The sequence below is a fragment of the Bufo bufo genome, chromosome 3 (genome assembly GCF_905171765.1).
Source record: "Bufo bufo chromosome 3, aBufBuf1.1, whole genome shotgun sequence".
Classification (NCBI taxonomy): Eukaryota; Metazoa; Chordata; class Amphibia; order Anura; family Bufonidae; genus Bufo; species Bufo bufo.
The window spans coordinates 406380948-406401912 of NC_053391.1; the positions used below are offsets into that span (position 1 = coordinate 406380948).

Sequence of the window (20965 nt, forward strand, 5' to 3'; positions counted from 1 at the left end):
AAAAAAAAAAATAGAACATGTCCTATTCTTGTCCGGAATTGCGGACAAGAAAAGGCATTTTCTATGAGAGTGCTGGAGATGTGCGGTCGGCAAAATGTGGAACGCACATTGCCGGTGTCAGTGTTTTGCGAATCCGCAAAACACCTACGGACGTGTGAATGGACCCTAATAAATACAAAGGTCCAGCTAAGTTCAAACAGTAGAGTGTAGATAGGGTGCAAATAGAAATCAACATAACCAACCAGGGATCAAGGGACCCAGAGCAGCACTCCGACGTACGTTTCGCCCAAGCTTCTTCCTGGGGGCGTATTTATTACTTATGTTTGGATGCCGTCTTTATGGCATCTTTTTGGTCCTAGTATGCATTTATTTGTGATTATATCCATGAATGAACAACAGCAGGGCTCCAGGGACTTTAGGGTATTGTTCTGACATGTCTTACCATTTTTACTGTGACTATTGTGAATGGATTTGAGTGATTATGTATTTGTATTGGTGTTATGGGAGATAGACCACACAATATTGGTAGTACAGATTGGCTTCATTTTGATAGGTGCTATATAAACAAAAGAATTCCCAAATGTTTAGAATTCTTACGATTGTTGAAATTCGCCAGTGACTTGTTCCGCAGTAGGGATACACTGAGGCTGAGCCATAGTGTCCGGCAGATCATAACAATACTTCTCCAGGGTGTAGGTAAAAAGAGAAGAAACTATTGTAAGCGGTTATCATTCATTGCCATCAAAGGCACTATCATGAACATTTTCAATATGTACGGTAGCCCAGAATATGCATTACGTGAAGGGTGCATGTTATCCCCTGCAGCCTGGAAAACTTACTAGAATTTATGCCAGAAACTGGCTTAATTTATAGCTCAGATCTACACCACCTCGTAGTAGATATGACTTTCTGATGCTAGAGTCCTACATCTCATGACCCATTAATATCCTTTCAAGTTATCAGAAAAGTTATTCTATGGGATAGATAAAACACACCTAAATGTTTGCCGGTAGGGCTTTGCACTGCTTTCTATGGATGTCTTATTGCCTGCTTCGTAAAAAATTCTAACTGGTGCCCGAAGGGTCTAACTGGCCACGAAAGAAATTTGTCCACCCTGTTCCCGGTCAAGAGTCAATAACTAGCTATTTTTGGAGCTAGGGAATATATAATATTACTGATAAAAGGGGGACAGAAATACCCTATTCATTCTAGACAGGAATGTCGCCATTCGTTTTCCCATACATTACATGCTGATCTGAAGTGAAGAGCTATAATGAATGAACACAGAGCTCTCACTATGTGGCGGGCTGAGTGGTCACTGTATTCTTGTGATTACATTATCACGGCAATCCTGGGATTTTGTTTAATCTTTTCCTCTAACAATAGCCATCTTATTAGAAGACTGGGCAGACTTCATGAAGTAAAAAGAACACGAGCAGAGTGCATTACAGCCGCAATTAGAAGAGCGAGCCTTTTGATCAGTGAAAATGTCACCATTAGAGACCAGAATACTGGCACGAACAGTGATTATGGACAATATCTTTGGATCATATTGAAGACGTGTCCAAATTTGAAAAGCATGGGGCAATGAGTAGTCCAATTAGTCCACTATGAGCTGAACAGGCTCCTTTTAAGAGTTTCTCTTTTTCTCAGTATTGTGAAGCAGGTTTGTGGATGTGGGCTGATATAAAAAGTATTAAGACAAAGACAAATGTGTTATCTATGGTTATACACCAGATTGTACAACGCCAACACAATATTTTCCTCTATGAGAAAAGGTAGGATATTTGCTGACATTCCCCTATGTACCGTATGAAACCTGTTTTGCTTTATGAAAGAGGTTGAAAATGCCTTTCCCATTGTATTCAAAGCAACAGTTGTACCATAAGGCTGGGTTCAGACCTGAGCGTATTCGATATGCGCTTTTTACAGGCGTTTTTATCGGGCGTTTGCATCGGCCGTTTTTAATGGGCGGAAACAAGCAAACGCCCATTTAGGCGCGTTCCCGCTGAAGTCTATGGGTGGGAACGCGCGACAATACGCCCCAAAGAAGCTCCTGTACTTCTTGAGGCGAAGGGCGTTTTACAGCGCGTTCGTACGCGCTGTAAAACGCTCAGGTGAGAATTATGCCCATAGGGAAACATTGGTTTTTGCCTGTTGAGCGTTTTACAGCGCGTAGGAACGCGCTGTAAAACGCTCAGGTCTGAACCCAGCCTAAGCCACACAGCTAAATCAATACGGCATTTGAAGACCATGTGGTGCAGGAAGTAGAATATTCCTAAGTATTTTCTAGGGACGAACTATGTTGCTTTAAAGAGTTGTGCCCAAATGACCAAATGATTTTAACTCTAAAGTGTATTTTCATCAATTACTCCTGGTCCCATTCCTCCTTGGATTTATTTTTTTCAAATTTATCTCATTTGCAGTTTTCTCTTAGCTCCCATGCTTGAATCCTACTACCTGGTTTGTAATGTGTCTGCTGTCCCATCATGCCTCAGGGCTAGGGTTGTTGCGATACCAAAATTTTGATGAGGTTTCGATACTATAAAAAAGTATTGCGATACAATACCATTCAATACCACGCGGAAAAAATAAAATACTAAAAAAAGCTGCGTGCATTCCGCATTTTATGGAATGTCCGGCCCATAATCGAACAGTCCTATCCTATTTTTTGGGGGGACAAGATGACAAAAAAAATGGGGAATCACGCAGTTTTTTTTTTCTGTTACGGCGTTCACCGCATATAGATTTTCTAAATATTTTAACAGTTTGGACTTTTTGGACTTGTTAATATGTAATATGTTTATTTATTTATTGTTCATATATTTTATATGTAAAATTGGGAAAAGGGGTGATTTATACTTAATATTTTAGTGTTTTTTTATTTTTTACTTTTCATTTAATAACTATTTCCCACTTAGGGGGCTAGAACCTGGGATCTTTTATTCCCTTGTCCTATTCCCCCTAATAGAGCTCTATTAGGGTGAATAGGACTTCCCACTCTCCCTGCTGCCCTGTGCATAGTACACACAACAGCAGGGAGATTACCATGGCAGCTGGGGCTCCAGTTAGCGTCCTGGCTGCCATGGTAACCGATCGAAGCCCCAAGATTACACTGCTGGGGCTCCGATCACAACTGCCACTACACCACCAATGAAGAGGAGGGGAGGGGACCCTGTGGCCAATGATTTTAATACTGGGGGGAGGGCGCACTGCGCCACCAATTACTCTAATACTAAGAGGGGAGGTTTGAGGGCGCACTGCGCCACCAATGTTTTTAATACTGGGGAGGGAGGGGCACTGCACCACCAATGATAATTAACTTCTAATACAGATACAGAAGGCGGGTGCGGCGGCAGAAGCACATAGCCGGCACCCGGCCTCTATGACAGGGTGCTGCGATCCGCGGCACCCAGCTCTCTGTCACAGAGGTCGGGTGCAGACTATGTGATTCTTCCGCCGCACACGCCTCCTGTATCTGTATTAGACGTTAATTTTCATTGGTGGCGCAGTGCGCCCTCCCTTCGCCCCTCTCTCCTCATTGGCAGCGGCGGCACAGGGGGAGGGAGAGAGTGACTCCTTCTCCCCTGTGCTGATGAGGGAACATGGCGCGCGCTGACAACAGCACGCTCCATGTTCTCTGATACTGGGCTGCGCAGTAGTGCAGCCTAGTATCAATAAAAGGCAAATCCCAGTACAGAACCGATACCGGGACAAAAGTATCGATTGGGTATCGATATTTTGATACCTGCAACAACCCTACTTAGGGCAGTAAAATATGTCCTGACATTGGCAGGACATGCGGCACTAACTATGCCCCTTGTTCTTACCAATAATGCTTGTGCGTCCTACATTACAAGGCTCCACTACAGGATGTAACCAACAGCAACTGAAAATCACAACAGATTCCCCACAGGATGCAATTGTAGGCGATTTACTTTAGAATAAGACAGTTTTAATAAATGGTGGCATTTGGGGAAAGTGGTATCTGTTGGGCGGGATACATTTATGTTTCTGGCACAAGGTCCTTAAGCTGGCCATACACATTAAGGCTCCTGCATACGATCCACAAATTGAGGATCTGCAAATCATGGATACCGGCCAAGTGCGTTCTGCATTTTGTGGAATGGAACATCTGGGCCATAATAGAACAGCCCTATCCTTGACCGTAATGCAAGGACAATAATAGGACATGTTCTATTTTTTTGTGGCACGCCCATGCGGACACACAGACATAGAATGCACACAGAGTCATTTCCGTTTTTTTGCAGCCCTATTGAAGTGAATGGTTCCGCATACGGGCAAAAAAAACTAAACCGAACAGAATCGTTCCTTCCCGACAATCTGCTGCTCGTTAGTGGAGAAGACTGCAGTATTTACATTAAGCAATCTCCTCCACAGTATGGGGAGGAGCGATCACTAATGCCATCACTCTTCCCTATACTGACTCGTTTGCCAGCAGCGGCTCATGTTTAAACAGCACCATCTGCTGGCAAACAACGATTTTTGTGTGTGCACAAATGCTCATTTTACCCGATGACCGAACATTTTGCTCATCACCGGGTAATTGGTGTTCCTATGAATGTTCGTTAGTGATTATCTTTAGGGTTCTCTGACTGATGTTTTCGACTGGAGTAGGGGGTCCTAATCTGCCACTTTGAGTGCATAGTAATGATACCCATTTGCATTCAGGAAGGACTTGCTATTATGTTGTAAGATCACTGTTAGGCATGACGTTTCTGGTGGTGGCTTATCATCTGGAAGACTAAAAGGGTTGATGGGAAATATTCAGTTCGCCAGACCCATCTCTCCGTCAATGTCATCTGTCAGGGGCTACCTATATATATGAGATTGTCGGCCGAACCCACGGCGGATTCGGCCAACAATACTTTAATGTGTATGGGAGCCTTAAATTGAACCTCAAAATAACATTTGGAAGAAGCTAATCTTAGAAAAGACACATTTTCAGCTGTTGAATCCAGGCAAATGAACTGAATCATATGTAGGTAGTATGGGAAATCTCTGGGGCACACATTGTGTGTTACTTGGCTCGGGAGTCAATAGATACGACATACCAATGGCATTGATCACTATAAAGGCTGCCTGAGAATAATAGCAGTTTTCCTACATCAAGTATTCAGTTTTACTACTCTTTAGCTCAACCTAATATATATCAATGACTTGCTCATAGATCCGTGGAATGAGCCAAAAATCTATACTGAAAAAGATTTCTGCTTTTAAAACAAGCCCCAGATGTGTACAAACTTGGCTTGTTTTACACGGGAAAGAAATAGCCTAATACAGATGAAACAACTTATGCTGCCATATTTAATGTCTTAGAAAGTTCAGTATTTCAACCAGTTAACAATGCACGTTATCCTATTTTATTTAATAGTCATCATTTATGACTGCAAATTGGCAACAAACAAAACCAGACGTAGAAGAGATAGTGTGAGAACCATAAGCGGATTCACATGGTCTATATAACAGGCCAAAGACACAAAAATCCTAGTGAGGGCCTGCACTAAAATCAGTCCAGGTATTAATGTAGGTATTAAGACATGAAAGAACAGTATGCAGTCACTGGCTGCCAAACCTTCCAATGATCTAATGTCTATAGAGCCCGGTAGAAGTCCTAGCAGTCCTCTACCAGCCAGCAGTATAGAGGTCATACACATAAGAAGTAAGTTGAACGAGCATTAAGCAATCTTCTGAAGAACTGTTACAGTTGCTTGAAATTGGCTATACATGTTCCACTGACAAGTATAAACGATCTTTTGGATGAAAATATCGGATGAAATATATATTAAATTAAATATATAAAATATGGCCAACTTGTTTCCAGGTGATGCCAGAGTGTTGTCGGTTGGCTAAAATGAATGAGTTTTCTTAAATTTTACCCCATGAACAAATGGTTGTAAGTGAGTAATGTGTATGGGTACCTTATGATAAAAAGCCAACTGTTGGAATCAGCAGGGCTTCCACTGGTTGAAGCCCACCATTGAATGATGCATATACTATCTCCTAGTACAAAAACCCCATGAAAGGGTATACTGATGCCTATAATACATATTCATGACAACATACAAACAATTTATGTATATTAACACTAACACATCTTACATCTAGCTGTCAACCAGGACCTTGTTCAACAGTTAAGGTGCCCACACAGCTTTAACAGCTGTTGGCCGAATGAGCTTGTTTGGCTTACAGCTACCTCTCCCGACTCCTTGGCGGGTGGTTTATCTCCTGGGAGAACAAAAGGATCAGGCGTTGAAATTCAAAGTGCCCGATCCTTCTCTCCCACAACATCATCAGTTGGGGAGAGTCGGGAGCTTGTTCCCGCTGAAAATGGCGGGTTTGGCTGATAATAGCCTAATGCTGTGATGGCTAACCTCCGGCACTCCAGCTGTGGTAAAACTACAACTCCCAAGATGCACACTTGCTTGGCTGTTCTCATAACTCCACAGAAATTATAGTCTTCTGCTTATTATGTTAACCATGGGAAAATTACCTAAGACTGGCGATCTATTATGTTAACCATGGGAAAATTACCTAAGACTGGCTATCTTGACTCGAGATCCCACTACTATGGTATACATTTCACACACGAGTATATATAAATTGATTGTCACATTTGCTAATTATATCGAAATAGTGAGAGACAAAATAGAAACATGTTAAATATGTGATATAGCGACATTTTTCTCTGCTCTTTGAACACCTTGCAGAGTTATGCAAGACCCACCAAACTCGAGATCTTTATCCAATATATCCTAGCAACATGCAGATCATTACAATTAGCACAGTCGTGGCTGCATCCATATACAGATGTAGCAGAGCTGGCCTTGTCATTTAGCACATAGTGTGATGTTTTGTTCCACAGAGCTGCAGCTGAATTCTACAGCATTATCTTAATTCATGCACAGAGGAAATAACCTAAATAACAACTTCAGCCCTGCTACATCTGTACATAACATTATTTACAGACACGCACATGATGAATGAATTCATTGAATGGCCCAATCTTGTATCCACTGTAATCAGATTACTTGGTGTTAATGAGATTTACTGTGCGCACCTTCTGGCTGGCTGAAGCACTGTCACAGGGAAGTACACCGGGTGGACATGCCACTTGGCCTTCTCCTGCTCACCAAGCTCATAAGGAATGCCGTCCTGCCTGTTACTGAATGCACACTTACTACAAGTACCTGCTGATAGTCGCTTCTGACAAGGTGTTTACCCAAGTTTATGTCTCTGGTTTAAGCAAATCATTGCAAAATAATCTGCCAAAAGCCTCCTGTAATTATTAAAAATGAGTATAATTACTTCTGTACCCGTTTGGGTCTTAGATCAAGCTCACAAGGGATCATAGAAAATATAGGCAGGGATGTCACAGGTGATTAAAGCATTCCAAAGACATTCCACGCACGTTCCTTTCCTGTGATGTTCATCCCTTCCTACCTGCTTATGTAATAACGTATAGAACAATGCCTGTCTATATCATACATCATAAATGATAAGCTTTATTAATAGATTGTAAGATGTGACACTAGGCTGATGTCCGGCAGCAATCGTATCAGACTCTTGGCAAATCAACTAATATCTTGGCATGAGATACAAAATAGTTCTGACAAATTTTGGGGTGAATGGGAGGTATGGAGGCATTCTGTGCCTGGAGTCAAATGCAAAACTCTCCTAAAAGCTTAGTATAGTATGATATAAAAAAAAAAAAATATTTTCACGCCAATAGCAAGTGCCAGGGTTTTGTCATCACCCTTTGTCCAATTACACATAAAGGCCTCTTGCACACGACTGTATTTTTGGTCCGTATTCGATGCAGACCAATTTATTTCAATAGGGCTGCAAAAAATTCGGACAGCACAGCGTATGCTGTCCGCATCCGTATGTTCATTTCGGCTCGTCCCCCCCCCCCCCTTAAATAGTTTTCAAAAAAATCTAATATGTGTTGATATTATCACTGATGGTAACAGTGTGTTTTACTATAACAATGCATTCATGCTACTATTTAAAGCATACCTGTTGTTTCAGGTGTTTTCCAGAACGGAGGAGTACTGAGCAATGTACAAGTGAATCCAACACTGGGGCTTGATAAAAACAATTACTACAGCAGCATGATCCTCCCAGACCCCCACCAATGTAATAGTTATTCCAGATCCTGTGGATAGGGTATAACCTAATATAACCAGAATACCCCCTTAAAGTGAAGGATGTACTGGCAACACAGGTAAAAAGTGACATAAATATTTAACAAAATAATAACATTCATAAACCTGCTCTTTACCAATAACCTAAATTTGACAAAATTAAAAGTTACCTCAATTAGGGCCTTTTAGTCTATATTTACAGTATGCACGGTAAGTTAAACGGACCTACAGGACCCAGTCTACCTTGTCGTTTTGGCCTCTTTCAAACCAGTATCCATCAGGGATATTAGATTTGTTTGACTGTATGGAATAGTGCAGAAGATTGTGCTATTCAATACAGAAGCATCCACTAAAGAATGTATACTAGGTGCATACGATTTCATAAAAAAGGGTGCCTATGTGTAATGGATGCCAATGGATAGGATGCATAGTACATCACATTGCACCACATATTCTAAATAAAGGCTTTGATGATTGTGTCTGACATAGGTTAAACTAGACCTTTGCACATACACTCAGACAGACGACATCTGTGTATGTACTGTCAGTAGACAGATTATGGTAAGTACCTCCCAGCCTGGAGAACCTGCATTGCCCAATACACACTCTTGTTTATTTCATTAAAGTGCAAAGTATTCACATAAACACCTATATGCATGTAATAGTAAATACAGAAGGATGTAATATATAATAGATGGGGCAGTAGCCACATAAACACCTATCCATGTGTAATAGTAAATACAGACATGGTGCTATATATAAAGGATTGGGCAGTAGTCACATACACACCTATTGATATGTCATGTGTCATAGTACATACATACATGGTGCTATATATAAAGAATGGGGCAGTACTCACATAAACACCTACCTATATGTAATAGTAAATACAGACATGGTGCCATATATAAAGGATGGGGCAGTAGTCACATAAACACCTATTGATATGTTGTGTGTCATAGTACATACATGGTGCTATATATAAAGAATGGGGCAGTATTCACATAAACACCTACCTATATGTAATAGTACATACAGACATGGTGCCATATATAAAGGATTGGGCAGTATTCACATAAACACCTATCCATATATCATAGTACATACAGACATGGTGCCATATATAAAGGATGGGGCAGTATTCACATAAACACCTACCTATATGTAATAGTAAATACATACAGGATGCCATATATAAAGGATTGGGCAGTAGTCACATAAACACCTATCCATATATCATAGTACATACAGACATGGTGTTATATATAAAGGATGAGGAAGTATTCACATAACTTATCCATATGTAATAGTAAATACAGATATGGTGCCATATATAAAGGATGGGGCAGTATTCACATAAACACCTATCCATATATCATAGTACATACATACATGCTGCCATATATAAAGGATGGGGCAGTATTCACATAACTTATCCATATGTAATAGTAAATACAGACATGGTGCCATATATAAAGGATGGGGCAGTATTCACATAAACACCTATCCATATATCATAGTACATACATACATGCTGCCATATATAAAGGATGGGGCAGTATTCACATAAACACCTATCTATATGTAATAGTAAATACAGACATGGTGCTATAAATATATATTAGGGCTGCACGATATGGGAATTTTGTGCGATTGCGATTAGGGCCCTAAAAATTGCGATAACGATATGCAATACGATATTTTAAGGGAATTGTGCTAGAGGTCTATTTGCTTGGATTTTCAAGGCAAAAGCACACAGAAATTACTGATAATGCTGAAATGTAGTTATGCTTAACTCCAGAACTGAAATGCACAGTGTTTTTCAAAATAAAACATCTTTTACTAAATTAAATAACATATTTGCATTACTGCAAAAGTACAAAATACAAAACTTGCCATTTTCTTAATAGCACTGCACAGAACAGATAAATAAAATAGAAGAACATTTGTTCATTAAAATAACGACTTGCCTCCAGCCCCTCCTCCCTCCCCGCACTGTAACTGATGTATCGCCGGCCGTGTTGTGCAACAAAGTGGCCGGCGATACATCCGTGTCAGCCACGTAAAAAGTCAACCATCGCTTTTTGGGGGAAAAAGTTTGACTTATAAAGCGAAAAATATGGTAATACAATTGCAGCATTTTTGGGTCGGCTAATTGCGATATGGCGATTTATTGCGATTGCGATTGCTTTAGCGATATATTGTGCAGGCCTAATATATATATACACTGCATGCAGAATTATTAGGCAAATGAGTATTTTGACCACATCATCCTCTTTATGCATGTTGTCTTACTCCAAGCTGTATAGGCTCGAAAGCCTACTACCAATTAAGCATATTAGGTGATGTGCATCTCTGTAATGAGAAGGGGTGTGGTCTAATGACATCAACACCCTATATCAGGTGTGCATAATTATTAGGCAACTTCCTTTCCTTTGGCAAAATGGGTCAAAAGAAGGACTTGACAGGCTCAGAAAAGTCAAAAATAGTGAGATATCTTGCAGAGGGATGCAGCACTCTTAAAATTGCAAAGCTTCTGAAGCGTGATCATCGAACAATCAAGCGTTTCATTCAAAATAGTCAACAGGGTCGCAAGAAGCGTGTGGAAAAACCAAGGCGCAAAATAACTGCCCATGAACTGAGAAAAGTCAAGCGTGCAGCTGCCAAGATGCCACTTGCCACCAGTTTGGCCATATTTCAGAGCTGCAACATCACTGGAGTGCCCAAAAGCACAAGGTGTGCAATACTCAGAGACATGGCCAAGGTAAGAAAGGCTGAAAGACGACCACCACTGAACAAGACACACAAGCTGAAACGTCAAGACTGGGCCAAGAAATATCTCAAGACTGATTTTTCTAAGGTTTTATGGGCTGATGAAATGAGAGTGAGTCTTGATGGGCCAGATGAATGGGCCCGTGGCTGGATTGGTAAAGGGCAGAGAGCTCCAGTCCGACTCAGACGCCAGCAAGGTGGAGGTGGAGTACTGGTTTGGGCTGGTATCATCAAAGATGAGCTTGTGGGGCCTTTTCGGGTTGAGGATGGAGTCAAGCTCAACTCCCAGTCCTACTGCCAGTTTCTGGAAGACACCTTCTTCAAGCAGTGGTACAGGAAGAAGTCTGCATCCTTCAAGAAAAACATGATTTTCATGCAGGGCAATGCTCCATCACACGCGTCCAAGTACTCCACAGCGTGGCTGGCAAGAAAGGGTATAAAAGAAGAAAATCTAATGACATGGCCTCCTTGTTCACCTGATCTGAACCCCATTGAGAACCTGTGGTCCATCATCAAATGTGAGATTTACAAGGAGGGAAAACAGTACACCTCTCTGAACAGTGTCTGGGAGGCTGTGGTTGCTGCTGCACGCAATGTTAATGGTGAACAGATCAAAACACTGACAGAATCCATGGATGGCAGGCTTTTGAGTGTCCTTGCAAAGAAAGGTGGCTATATTGGTCACTGATTTGTTTTTGTTTTGTTTTTGAATGTCAGAAATGTATATTTGTAAATGTTGAGATGTTATATTGGTTTCACTGGTAAAAATAAATAATTGAAATGGGTATATATTTGTTTTTTGTTAAGTTGCCTAATAATTATGCACAGTAATAGTCACCTGCACACACAGATATCCCCCTAAAATAGCTAAAACTAAAAACAAACTAAAAACTACTTCCAAAAATATTCAGCTTTGATATTAATGAGTTTTTTGGGTTCATTGAGAACATGGTTGTTGTTCAATAATAAAATTAATCCTCAAAAATACAACTTGCCTAATAATTCTGCACTCCCTGTATATAAAAAGGATTGGGCAGTAGTCACATAAACACCTACCGATATGTAATAGTACATACAGACATGGTGCCATATATAAAGGATTGGGCAGTATTCACATAAACACCTATCCATATATCATAGTACATACATACATACATGGTGCTATATATAAAGGATGGGGCAGTATTCACATAAACACCTACCTATATGTAATAGTAAATACATACAGGATGCCATATATAAAGGATTGGGCAGTATTCACATAAACACCTATCCATATATCATAGTACATACAGACATGGTGTTATATATAAAGGATGAGGCAGTATTCACATAACTTATCCATATGTAATAGTACATAAAGACATGGTGCCATATATAAAGGATGAGGCAGTATTCACATAACTTATCCATATGTAATAGTAAATACAGATATGGTGTTATATATAAAGGATGGGGAAGTAGTCACATAACTTATCCATATGTAATAGTAATTACAAACATGGTGTTATATATAAAGGATGGTGCAGTATTCACATAAACACCTATCCATATATCATAGTACATACAGACATGGTGCCATATACAAAGGATGGTGCAGTAGTCACATAAACACCTATCCATATATCATAGTACATACAGACATGGTGCCATATATAAAGGATGGTGCAGTAGTCACATAAACACCTATCCATATATCATAGTACATACAGACATGGTGCCATATATAAAGGATGGTGCAGTAGTCACCTACCTTATCCACATGTAATAGTACATACAGACATGGTGCTATATATAAAGGAGTGGGCAGTAGTCTACTGAATTACCAACACATAATTAAACTTACACTACCCTCCTTGTAGGATTCCCTAGGTGTATAATTATTATGCCCTCAATGGTGCCCTAAGGGAAAGGGGCCAGCTTTAATGTTTTCGAGAGGAGGACCAGAATCCAATAGTTTCTGTAGAAACCAATAAAAGCCATACTTAATGATACTAGAGGAGATGACTGTCCAGTGTTGTGTTTGGAGATGCCACTGAAGTCCTCTTACATTTACACACCACATGCCATGATGAAAATATGAGGAGTATTTTCTATACACCAGACAGTCCCATTCGTGGATACATGTTACTTTTCACTAGATCATTTATTGTTATTATTACTATAGGTCCTTTACATTGTTCAGCTTCTTCCTTTATAAATGATAAGCTGGCTCAGGATCTCCATACATCTGGCTAGTCAGTCTTCCTACTCCATATACTATTTTGATACACTCTAAATTTATCTAAATCCAGTTTTCCAAACTGCAGTGTGTAATCTAGAAACATTTACAGATTTGTCAATTAAAGAGCTGAACCCGGACATACCTCCATTTTCATCCAGGCAGCCCCCCGGAGTTTGGCATCAGAGCAGTTCATGCTCCGATGCTCTCCTTTGCCCTGCGCTAAATCGCGCAGAGCAAAGGCATTTTCAAGAGTTCCGGTGACGAACCGGGCTCTTTATGGGGCTGCCAGAAAGCCCGGCCCTGATGGGCGGGCTTTAGCGCTGCCCTAGCCAGTAAAACGGCTAGGGCAGTGCTAAAGCACGCCCATCAGAGCCGGTGATGTCACCGAACACACTGCCGGGCGGAAGCCTCCGCCCGGCAGTGTGTTATTGTAAACTAGGGCTGCAACGATTAATCGACTTTATCAATAATATTCGATAACGGGATTTGTTGTCGACGAATCCAGATATCGAATAATCGCCGATTTGTTGCTATGCGGGCAGGCAGTTTACTTTTACTCAGCGCATCTTTATTACCTTACAATGAAGCTCCAGTAACAGGCAGAGCGGGCGGCGGTGTAACGTCACTTACTCACGTGACGCGCCTGCTCCGCCTGCTTCATTCATAAAGTGGGCGGAGCAGGCTTGTCACGTGAGTGAGTGATGTTACGCCGCCACCCGCTCTGCCTGTTACCAGAGCTTCATTGTAAGGTAATAAAGATGCGCTGAGTAAAAGTTACTGCCAGAATAGTCTGCTGTGAGCAGCGGGGCCGGGGATGTTATGGGAGGGGGATCTGTGGATGGCACTGCTATGTGGAGGGGGATCTGTGCACTGTTATGGGGAGGGGGATCTGTGCACTGGTTTGGGGAGGGGGATCTGTGGATGGCACTGTTATGGGAAGGGGGATCTGTGCACTGTTATGGGGAGGGGGATCTTTGGATGGCACTGCTATGTGGAGGGGGATCTGTGCACTGTTATGGGAGGGGGATCTGTGGATGGCACTGTTATGGGGAGGGGGATCTGTGCACTGTTATGGGGAGAGGGATCTGTGCACTGCTATGTGGAGGGGGATCTGTGCACTGTTATGGGGAGGGGGATCTATGGATGACACTGTTATGGGGGAGATCTGTGGATGACACATATAGCATAAGATGCTATATAGTGTCATCTATAGATGCCCCCATATCAGTGTCATCCACAGATCTCCATCCCATAACAGTGCACAGATCCCCCTACCTATAACAGTGCCATCCACAAATCCCCCTCCCCATAACAGTGTACAGATCCCCTCCCCATAACAGTGTACAGATCCCCCTCCCATAACAGTGCCATCCACAGATCCCCCTCCCATAACAGTGCCATCCACAGATCCCCCTCCCCATAACAGTGCCATCCACAGACCCCCCATAACAGCGCCATCCACAGATCCCCCATAATAGTGTCATCCACAGATCCCCCCCATAACAGCGCCATCCACAGACCCCCCCCCATTACAGCGCCATCCACAGATCCCCTATAACAGTGGCATCCACAATTTGTTTTAATATGGCCTTTGAACATAATTTTTCAAGTAAAATTATATAAACCCCTTTTTTGGCCATTTTGGTGTTTTTTCACCGATTAATCGATGAAATTATCGACAACTAATCGATTATTTAAATAATCGTTAGCTGCAGCCCTATTGTAAACAAAAGAGCGCTTGCCCTGCGCAATCTAGCGCAGGGCAAAGGAGAGCATCGGAGCATAAACTGCTCCGATGCTCAAGTCAGGGGGGCTGCCGGGGTGAAAATGGAGGTATGTGCGGGTTCAGCTCTGAACCCCGACAACCCCTTTAATATTGGCTTTGCTAGACTCCATTCCATATTCAAGGCATTTGCTTGGATGCAAGTATAAATTCCCCATTAATCAGAAAATTCTGGGCCATTAATACATGATATCCTGTTAAGAATGATACAATATGAGGTCACGGTAGTGGAATTTTTAAGAACTAGAGCAGAACACTACCCCATATAAAGCAGATTCAGTCAAAATCTGGGATGTTATATCTACGTATCAAGTGATTTATTACATTTCATTCAGTCTTTTGTTGGACAAGAAATGCTATCCATTCATTTCAGTTACTTGAAGTATTACATGCTGTGAAAATGTTTTCCCCTCCTGGTGACCAGATGAACAGAGTTGCTCAAGTATATGTGCACTGTAGACCTTACAAACCATAAACTGAACTAATCCAAGCTTCTGACTCCTCCACTTGTTAACTTCGTCATCAATGGCTCATGTAAAATAATTAGTAGGAACACATTTACTGTAGTAATATCATGGCGTCAGGCTTTTCAGTGTTTTCATCACCACCATGTAATACTTTTATTCTGAAGATGGAGGTGGAGTCCATTCCATCCAAAATTAATTCTGACTCCAAAATTATTCCATACATAATTAACCTATAACAGGGAACTAGCGACGCTCTCTCTCTCTGCAGCGCCGCCGGCATCCCATTCGCGAGGACGCTCGTCTCCATGGTAATAAGGGGCGGAGAGGACCCGGCCGTGCACGCCTCTTCAGCATGGCCAGTGTCCTTCATCCCCTAGACAACGAGCAGGGGGGAACTGAGCGCCGATGTCAATGAGTCGGCGCTCAGGTGTATTGATGTGCTGGACATGGGTCACGTGACACTGGCCACGTCACGTGATCCATCAATTAGACCTATTTAAACAGGTAACCTGCTGGCCACAGGTTGCCTGTGATTGGTCTTGTTAACTCACTAGCGTTCTCTGCATGTGTGACTACTTTTGTTTGACCTCGGCTTGTGTTTGGCTTCGATCTTGTGTTACCCCTTGTACTGACGCGACCTCTTGGCTTCTGACATCGGCTTGTATTGACTTCGATCTTGAATTACCCCTTTGTGCCCTTGTTACCTCTTGGGTCTTGACCTTGGCTTCCATTGGTTTCAGTTGTGGTTTTACCCAGCCTGGGAAGTTTGTTGCTTCTGTCTTTTCTGTCCTTGTCTTTTGTTGTTTCCTTCCTTTAGGCCCCTGCACGTACGTAAGCTAGGGACTGCCGCCCAGTTGTACCCCGTCGGTTAGGACGGACCGTGCAAGTAGGTAGGGATAGGAGAGTGGGTGGAATTTAGGGCTGCACTTATCCCTACCCTTTCGTGACAGAACTCTTCTGAGATCTCTCTTCTGTTAAACCTAGTTGTAGGCTGTGCTAGCTTGTAGATGGTCGCAGTACCTTATTTTTAAGATGGCCATGCACCTTAGATAGCTGTGGTCTGAGGCTCATTCAGCAGACAGCTATCCCCCCAATCTCCCATACACATTCATGCTCTGCTTGGTTGTGCATGCATGTTTTCTTACACTTCTGGGGGAGACATCTCCTTGCCCAACCATTTCCCCCCCCCAACACCTGACACTGGGGGAGAGAGACACACCCATACATATTAGATGGTTGTACCATCCTGTCAAAATGTGTGGGTTCAAATGAAGTTTGTCTAATAGGTATAGCCACCTTTAAGATACAGACAAAACATGAACTGCTAAATACAGTCTGATGCGCAGCTCTTGGATACCCCTGACTTTTAATCATTGTGCAGAACAAACAGCAAAAGTCCAGCTATAAAAGAAAGACCGCATGCACTGTCGCACAGTAATGGAAGTGGTTAAAAATGGTGAGGCCAAGGGTGGCAGTATTTCTGAAGCTGCGCAGTTTGTGAACTGTTCATGTGCTGCTGTAGTAAAAGTGCATTGCAAGTGGACAAATGGCACCATTGTGAATAAGCGACATGGAAACTACAGAGCACCACGTGCCCATGATGTGAGAGGTGGACATCAGCTACAAAGGTGCACGAGGGTGGACTGACTCCCTACCGTGGAGCAGCTCACCACCAAAATGAACCAGGGGGCAATCAGACGTGTCTAAAACAACAGTTCAGTGAAGACTACTGCGTATGGGGCTCTGAGACAGACAAATGGTCACTGCACCTCTGCTAACAAAGTTGCATTGGCAGAAAAGGCTTCAATTTTCATGGCAGTATCGTAATTGGACCTCAGCTGATTGGTAAAGGGTTGCCTTCTCCGACGAGTCATGTTTTCTACTTCATAAAACGGATGGATGTTGGTGTGTCAGGCGAGGAACATCATAGAACAAACACCTTGCAACCATTGCTGGAAGAACACAAGCTGGTGTTGGCAGTGGTATGGTCTAGGGAATGTTTTTGTTGCATTCTATGAGCCCACTCATTCATGTGGAAGGCATTTTCCACTGATTTGGGTATGAATCCATCCTTGCAGCTCACGTACACCCATACATGCTGATTGCCTTCCCTGGGGCGGATGGGATCTTCCAGCATGAAATGGCGACATGTCACATGGCTAAAAATGTCCAACATTGGTTGGAAGAGCATGACTAAGGCTAGGTCTACACGACGACATGTGTCGCGCGACAGATAGGGCACAACTACACTGCAACATTTGTCGCACAATATTTTGTCATACCAATGTCGCGCGAAAATTTGCAGTAGTCTATGGTGTCGCAATGCGACATGCTGCGACTGCGACACGACAGTCACTGAAAAATCCATCTCGAATGGATTTATTGTGACGGTTGCGTCGCAGTCGCAGTGCGACACCATAGACTATCATTATAAAATTTGTTGCACAACATTGGTGCGGCAAAATGTCGTCGTGTAGACCTAGCCTAAGACTTCCAAGAACCACTCTGGCCCCCTAATTCCCCACATGTGAACCCAGTTGAACACCTCGATCATCATGATTGCTCTATGGATCCTATCCTCCAGCAGATGTGGGATGCACTGCAGTCAGCATGGCTCCAGATACCTGTGACAACCTACCAGGACCTTAATGAGTCATTCCCAGCTCGTCTAGCTGTTGTCCATGCTGCATACAAAGGTTACTCTAGGTATTAGCTGGTGGCCATAATAATGTGACTAGACTGTGTATAAATATATATATATATACACACATACACACACACACACACTATATGGCTAACCAAGAGGCTGGGAAACTAACACAATCTATTCTATCATTACTGTAGCACAACCAATTATAATGGAGGCTTCAGTCATTGTGATGGAATGGCCTGTCAATAAGCATGATGCTGGAAGCTCTATACAACCGACTACTATTGTGACTGCAAAAATAATAGATCTGAAAGTAGCTGAAATACTGTAAAGTGCATGTAAACAACACAGTCACATAAGCGGCATGGTAGGGTTCTCAGGTCATGAGTACAAATATGCAATTCATTCAGAGATGATGCCTACACAATTTACATAAGATCCCTGTGGAATGAATATACACGTCCTTCATTCAAGTAAACATCAATTTGCAATCAGAATATGTCTTGGATCCTATTGATTGATTCTCAATCCAATAATGAGTTGTGAAGGTGCACATGTAGCCACTTGAGTGTGATATCAGGAAATGAGAAATATCAAAGGATAAATCTTGTAAGGAATATCATTTAGAGCATGTACAGTGCAACATACTCCAGAATGCTTATCTCCATAGCCCTAGGGCTAAATCAAGATATAAGCCTCCAAAACACAACCTGCTATTACATCCTTGTGGTCTCATCTCTCACTCACACCCATATCCTCTTGGGATGAGGCAGGGTTTTTTCTGGTTTTTGCATAAGATTGGATTTTTATGTATTCTCCGAGTTCTGCCTATGGCTACCACCAAAGGTTGAAGTCTACCCATCTAAAAACAGTAGACTACCTAGGTTCTTGAGGTTCCTCAACGCAATGTAATAAGGAATGTTACATCTAAAATCTTTCATTGGCAATAGTTATTCTTGATATTTAAAATTGTCTGATGTCTATGTCACCCACGTAACATTTACTGCCTATTCCTTCTGGACCATACAATGACCAGAAAGCATCCACCAAATCATGGAGCACAAGGACTCTGAGCTGTGTCCATTGGAGAATACTTGGTGGCCATTTAATCATTTAATGGCCTTAAGTCTAGATTTCGTTGGAACTGCAATGCTGCAAATCCTATCTTCATTTGTTAGATGCCATTAATGATGTGGTGGCTCGGAAGTATTTCCACCTCACACAACAGGACTACCTTAGTATGATAATCATCTACCAGAAGATGATACAGATTTGGGAAGCTGTGAGGACTGGGAAAAGGTGTATGACCTTGAAGCCTCCCAATTGTTGAATGCCTTACTGCTTACCATGAAAGCGACCTTAGATGACAGTGTACTTACCTTATGGTGACAGTGGTGGACATCACACTGCAGGGATCTCATTCATCTACTTTCTATGCATTGAAGGCTACTGTATGCCACACATTATTCATCAGTCCATCTATTACTACACACATAGGCACACACACAGGTAAGTTTGTAGGTGGCACTGCTGGCAGCTCCTGCACCTATCACAGGATCACTTACCTGCTACAGTGTACCTGTCCAGGTAGTTAAGCACATTGCCCACGCTGAGGATGCCCACTGCTACCACCCTGGCACGTTTCATGTTGACGGGCTTCTCGGAGAGGCTGGCTTTACTGCTGGGACTCTCCATCTCTGGCGATTTAATATCCAGAACGGTGGTCACCGGGTTCATCCTCCCCGAGAGGGTCTCCACCCCCCCGTCCTCCGCTCCTGGGATGCAGTCCTGGCTGCTGCCCCCCGTGCCCGCTCCATCACTCTCCAGGCACATCATGAGCTGCTGCCCGGAGCTCCGCCAGTGATTCCGGGCAGCTGAATGGAGGAGAGTCAGGGTGCTGCTCCGGGGAATGAGACAAAGCGCTTGGGAGTGCGAGCAGTCTCCCGGTGAGTGGCTGCCGTGTGCGGTACTTGACAGCTCGGCTGGAGCTTCCTCCCCCACTACCCCGCTGTACTGCAGAGTGTGTGGCTGTGTGGACGGGCGGGGGACAGGGCACTCCGCTCGCCTGGCTCCGCCCCCTTCAACCACGGTCCTGGAGGAGAGAAATAATAACACCTGATTCTTCTAGTGTGGCGGTCTAGTAATGCCATTCCCCGAGTGCTCTGCGCAGCGCCACCTGCTGGTTCCTTTCACGTCCTAAGTAGCTGTATAATCCCAGAGCGGCTTCTGCGGCGATCCTGACCCCTCCGTATCCGTGTACAGGCTCCGCGCATCTGTGGAGGTCAGGTGATCAGCCCAAGACATTTCATTGTCTCTCCACATCAAGAATACCGAGAAAAAACATACTGTAACAGTCACAATCATAACCTGATGTACAATCTCATCTATCGAATCAATTAAGCTTAATTGGCAGGACTAAATACATTTTATCATTGCCAAAGCAAGTGGGAAATAATTGGGTAGGGTTGGGGGATGGGGACACATCCAGGGTGGAGAGGAGTCCATGGAATATCAGGCTCCTCTCAGTCTATGGCAGGCAGTAATATATTGTGCTGCTGTGGCCGCTGTGTTCTCCTCTTCCCCCAGCAGTATGGAGAGTCTCTCTTCCTCCTCCATGTGGGCAGAGTATCTATCTCATATCTATCTATATATATATATATATATATATCATTATCTATCTATTCATCTATCTATCTATCTATCTATCTATCTATCTATCTCATATCTATCTATCTATCTATCTATCTATCTATCTATCTATCTATGTATCCATCCACTGTATCTATCTATCTATCTATCTATCTATCTATCTATCTATCTATCTATCTATCTCATATCTATCTATCTATCTATCTATGTATCCATCCACTGTATCTATCTATCTATCTATCTATCTATCTA

General features: G+C 42.7%; 1 protein-coding gene across 5 annotated transcripts in view; it reads right to left on the reverse strand.

The window, feature by feature from the left end:
• The window catches only part of SPNS2 (sphingolipid transporter 2), a 141615-nt gene extending 121215 nt beyond the window's left edge, over positions 1-20400 (reverse strand). For 3 of the 5 annotated variants that reach the window (XR_005777629.1, XM_040424844.1, XM_040424842.1), the window contains exons 1-2: positions 20258-20397; positions 19630-20156 (exon numbers count right to left, since the gene is read on the reverse strand). Coding sequence is in view for 3 of the 5 variants with exons in the window: in XM_040424844.1 (XP_040280778.1) it covers positions 19630-20156; positions 20258-20337 (607 nt within the window). In the remaining 2 variants the exon portion in view is untranslated. Of the gene's footprint in view, positions 1-19629 lie in introns of all 5 variants that reach the window. The other 2 variants (XM_040424843.1, XR_005777630.1) reach the window with 2 other exon arrangements.
• Positions 20401-20965: the final 565 nt, after the last annotated feature.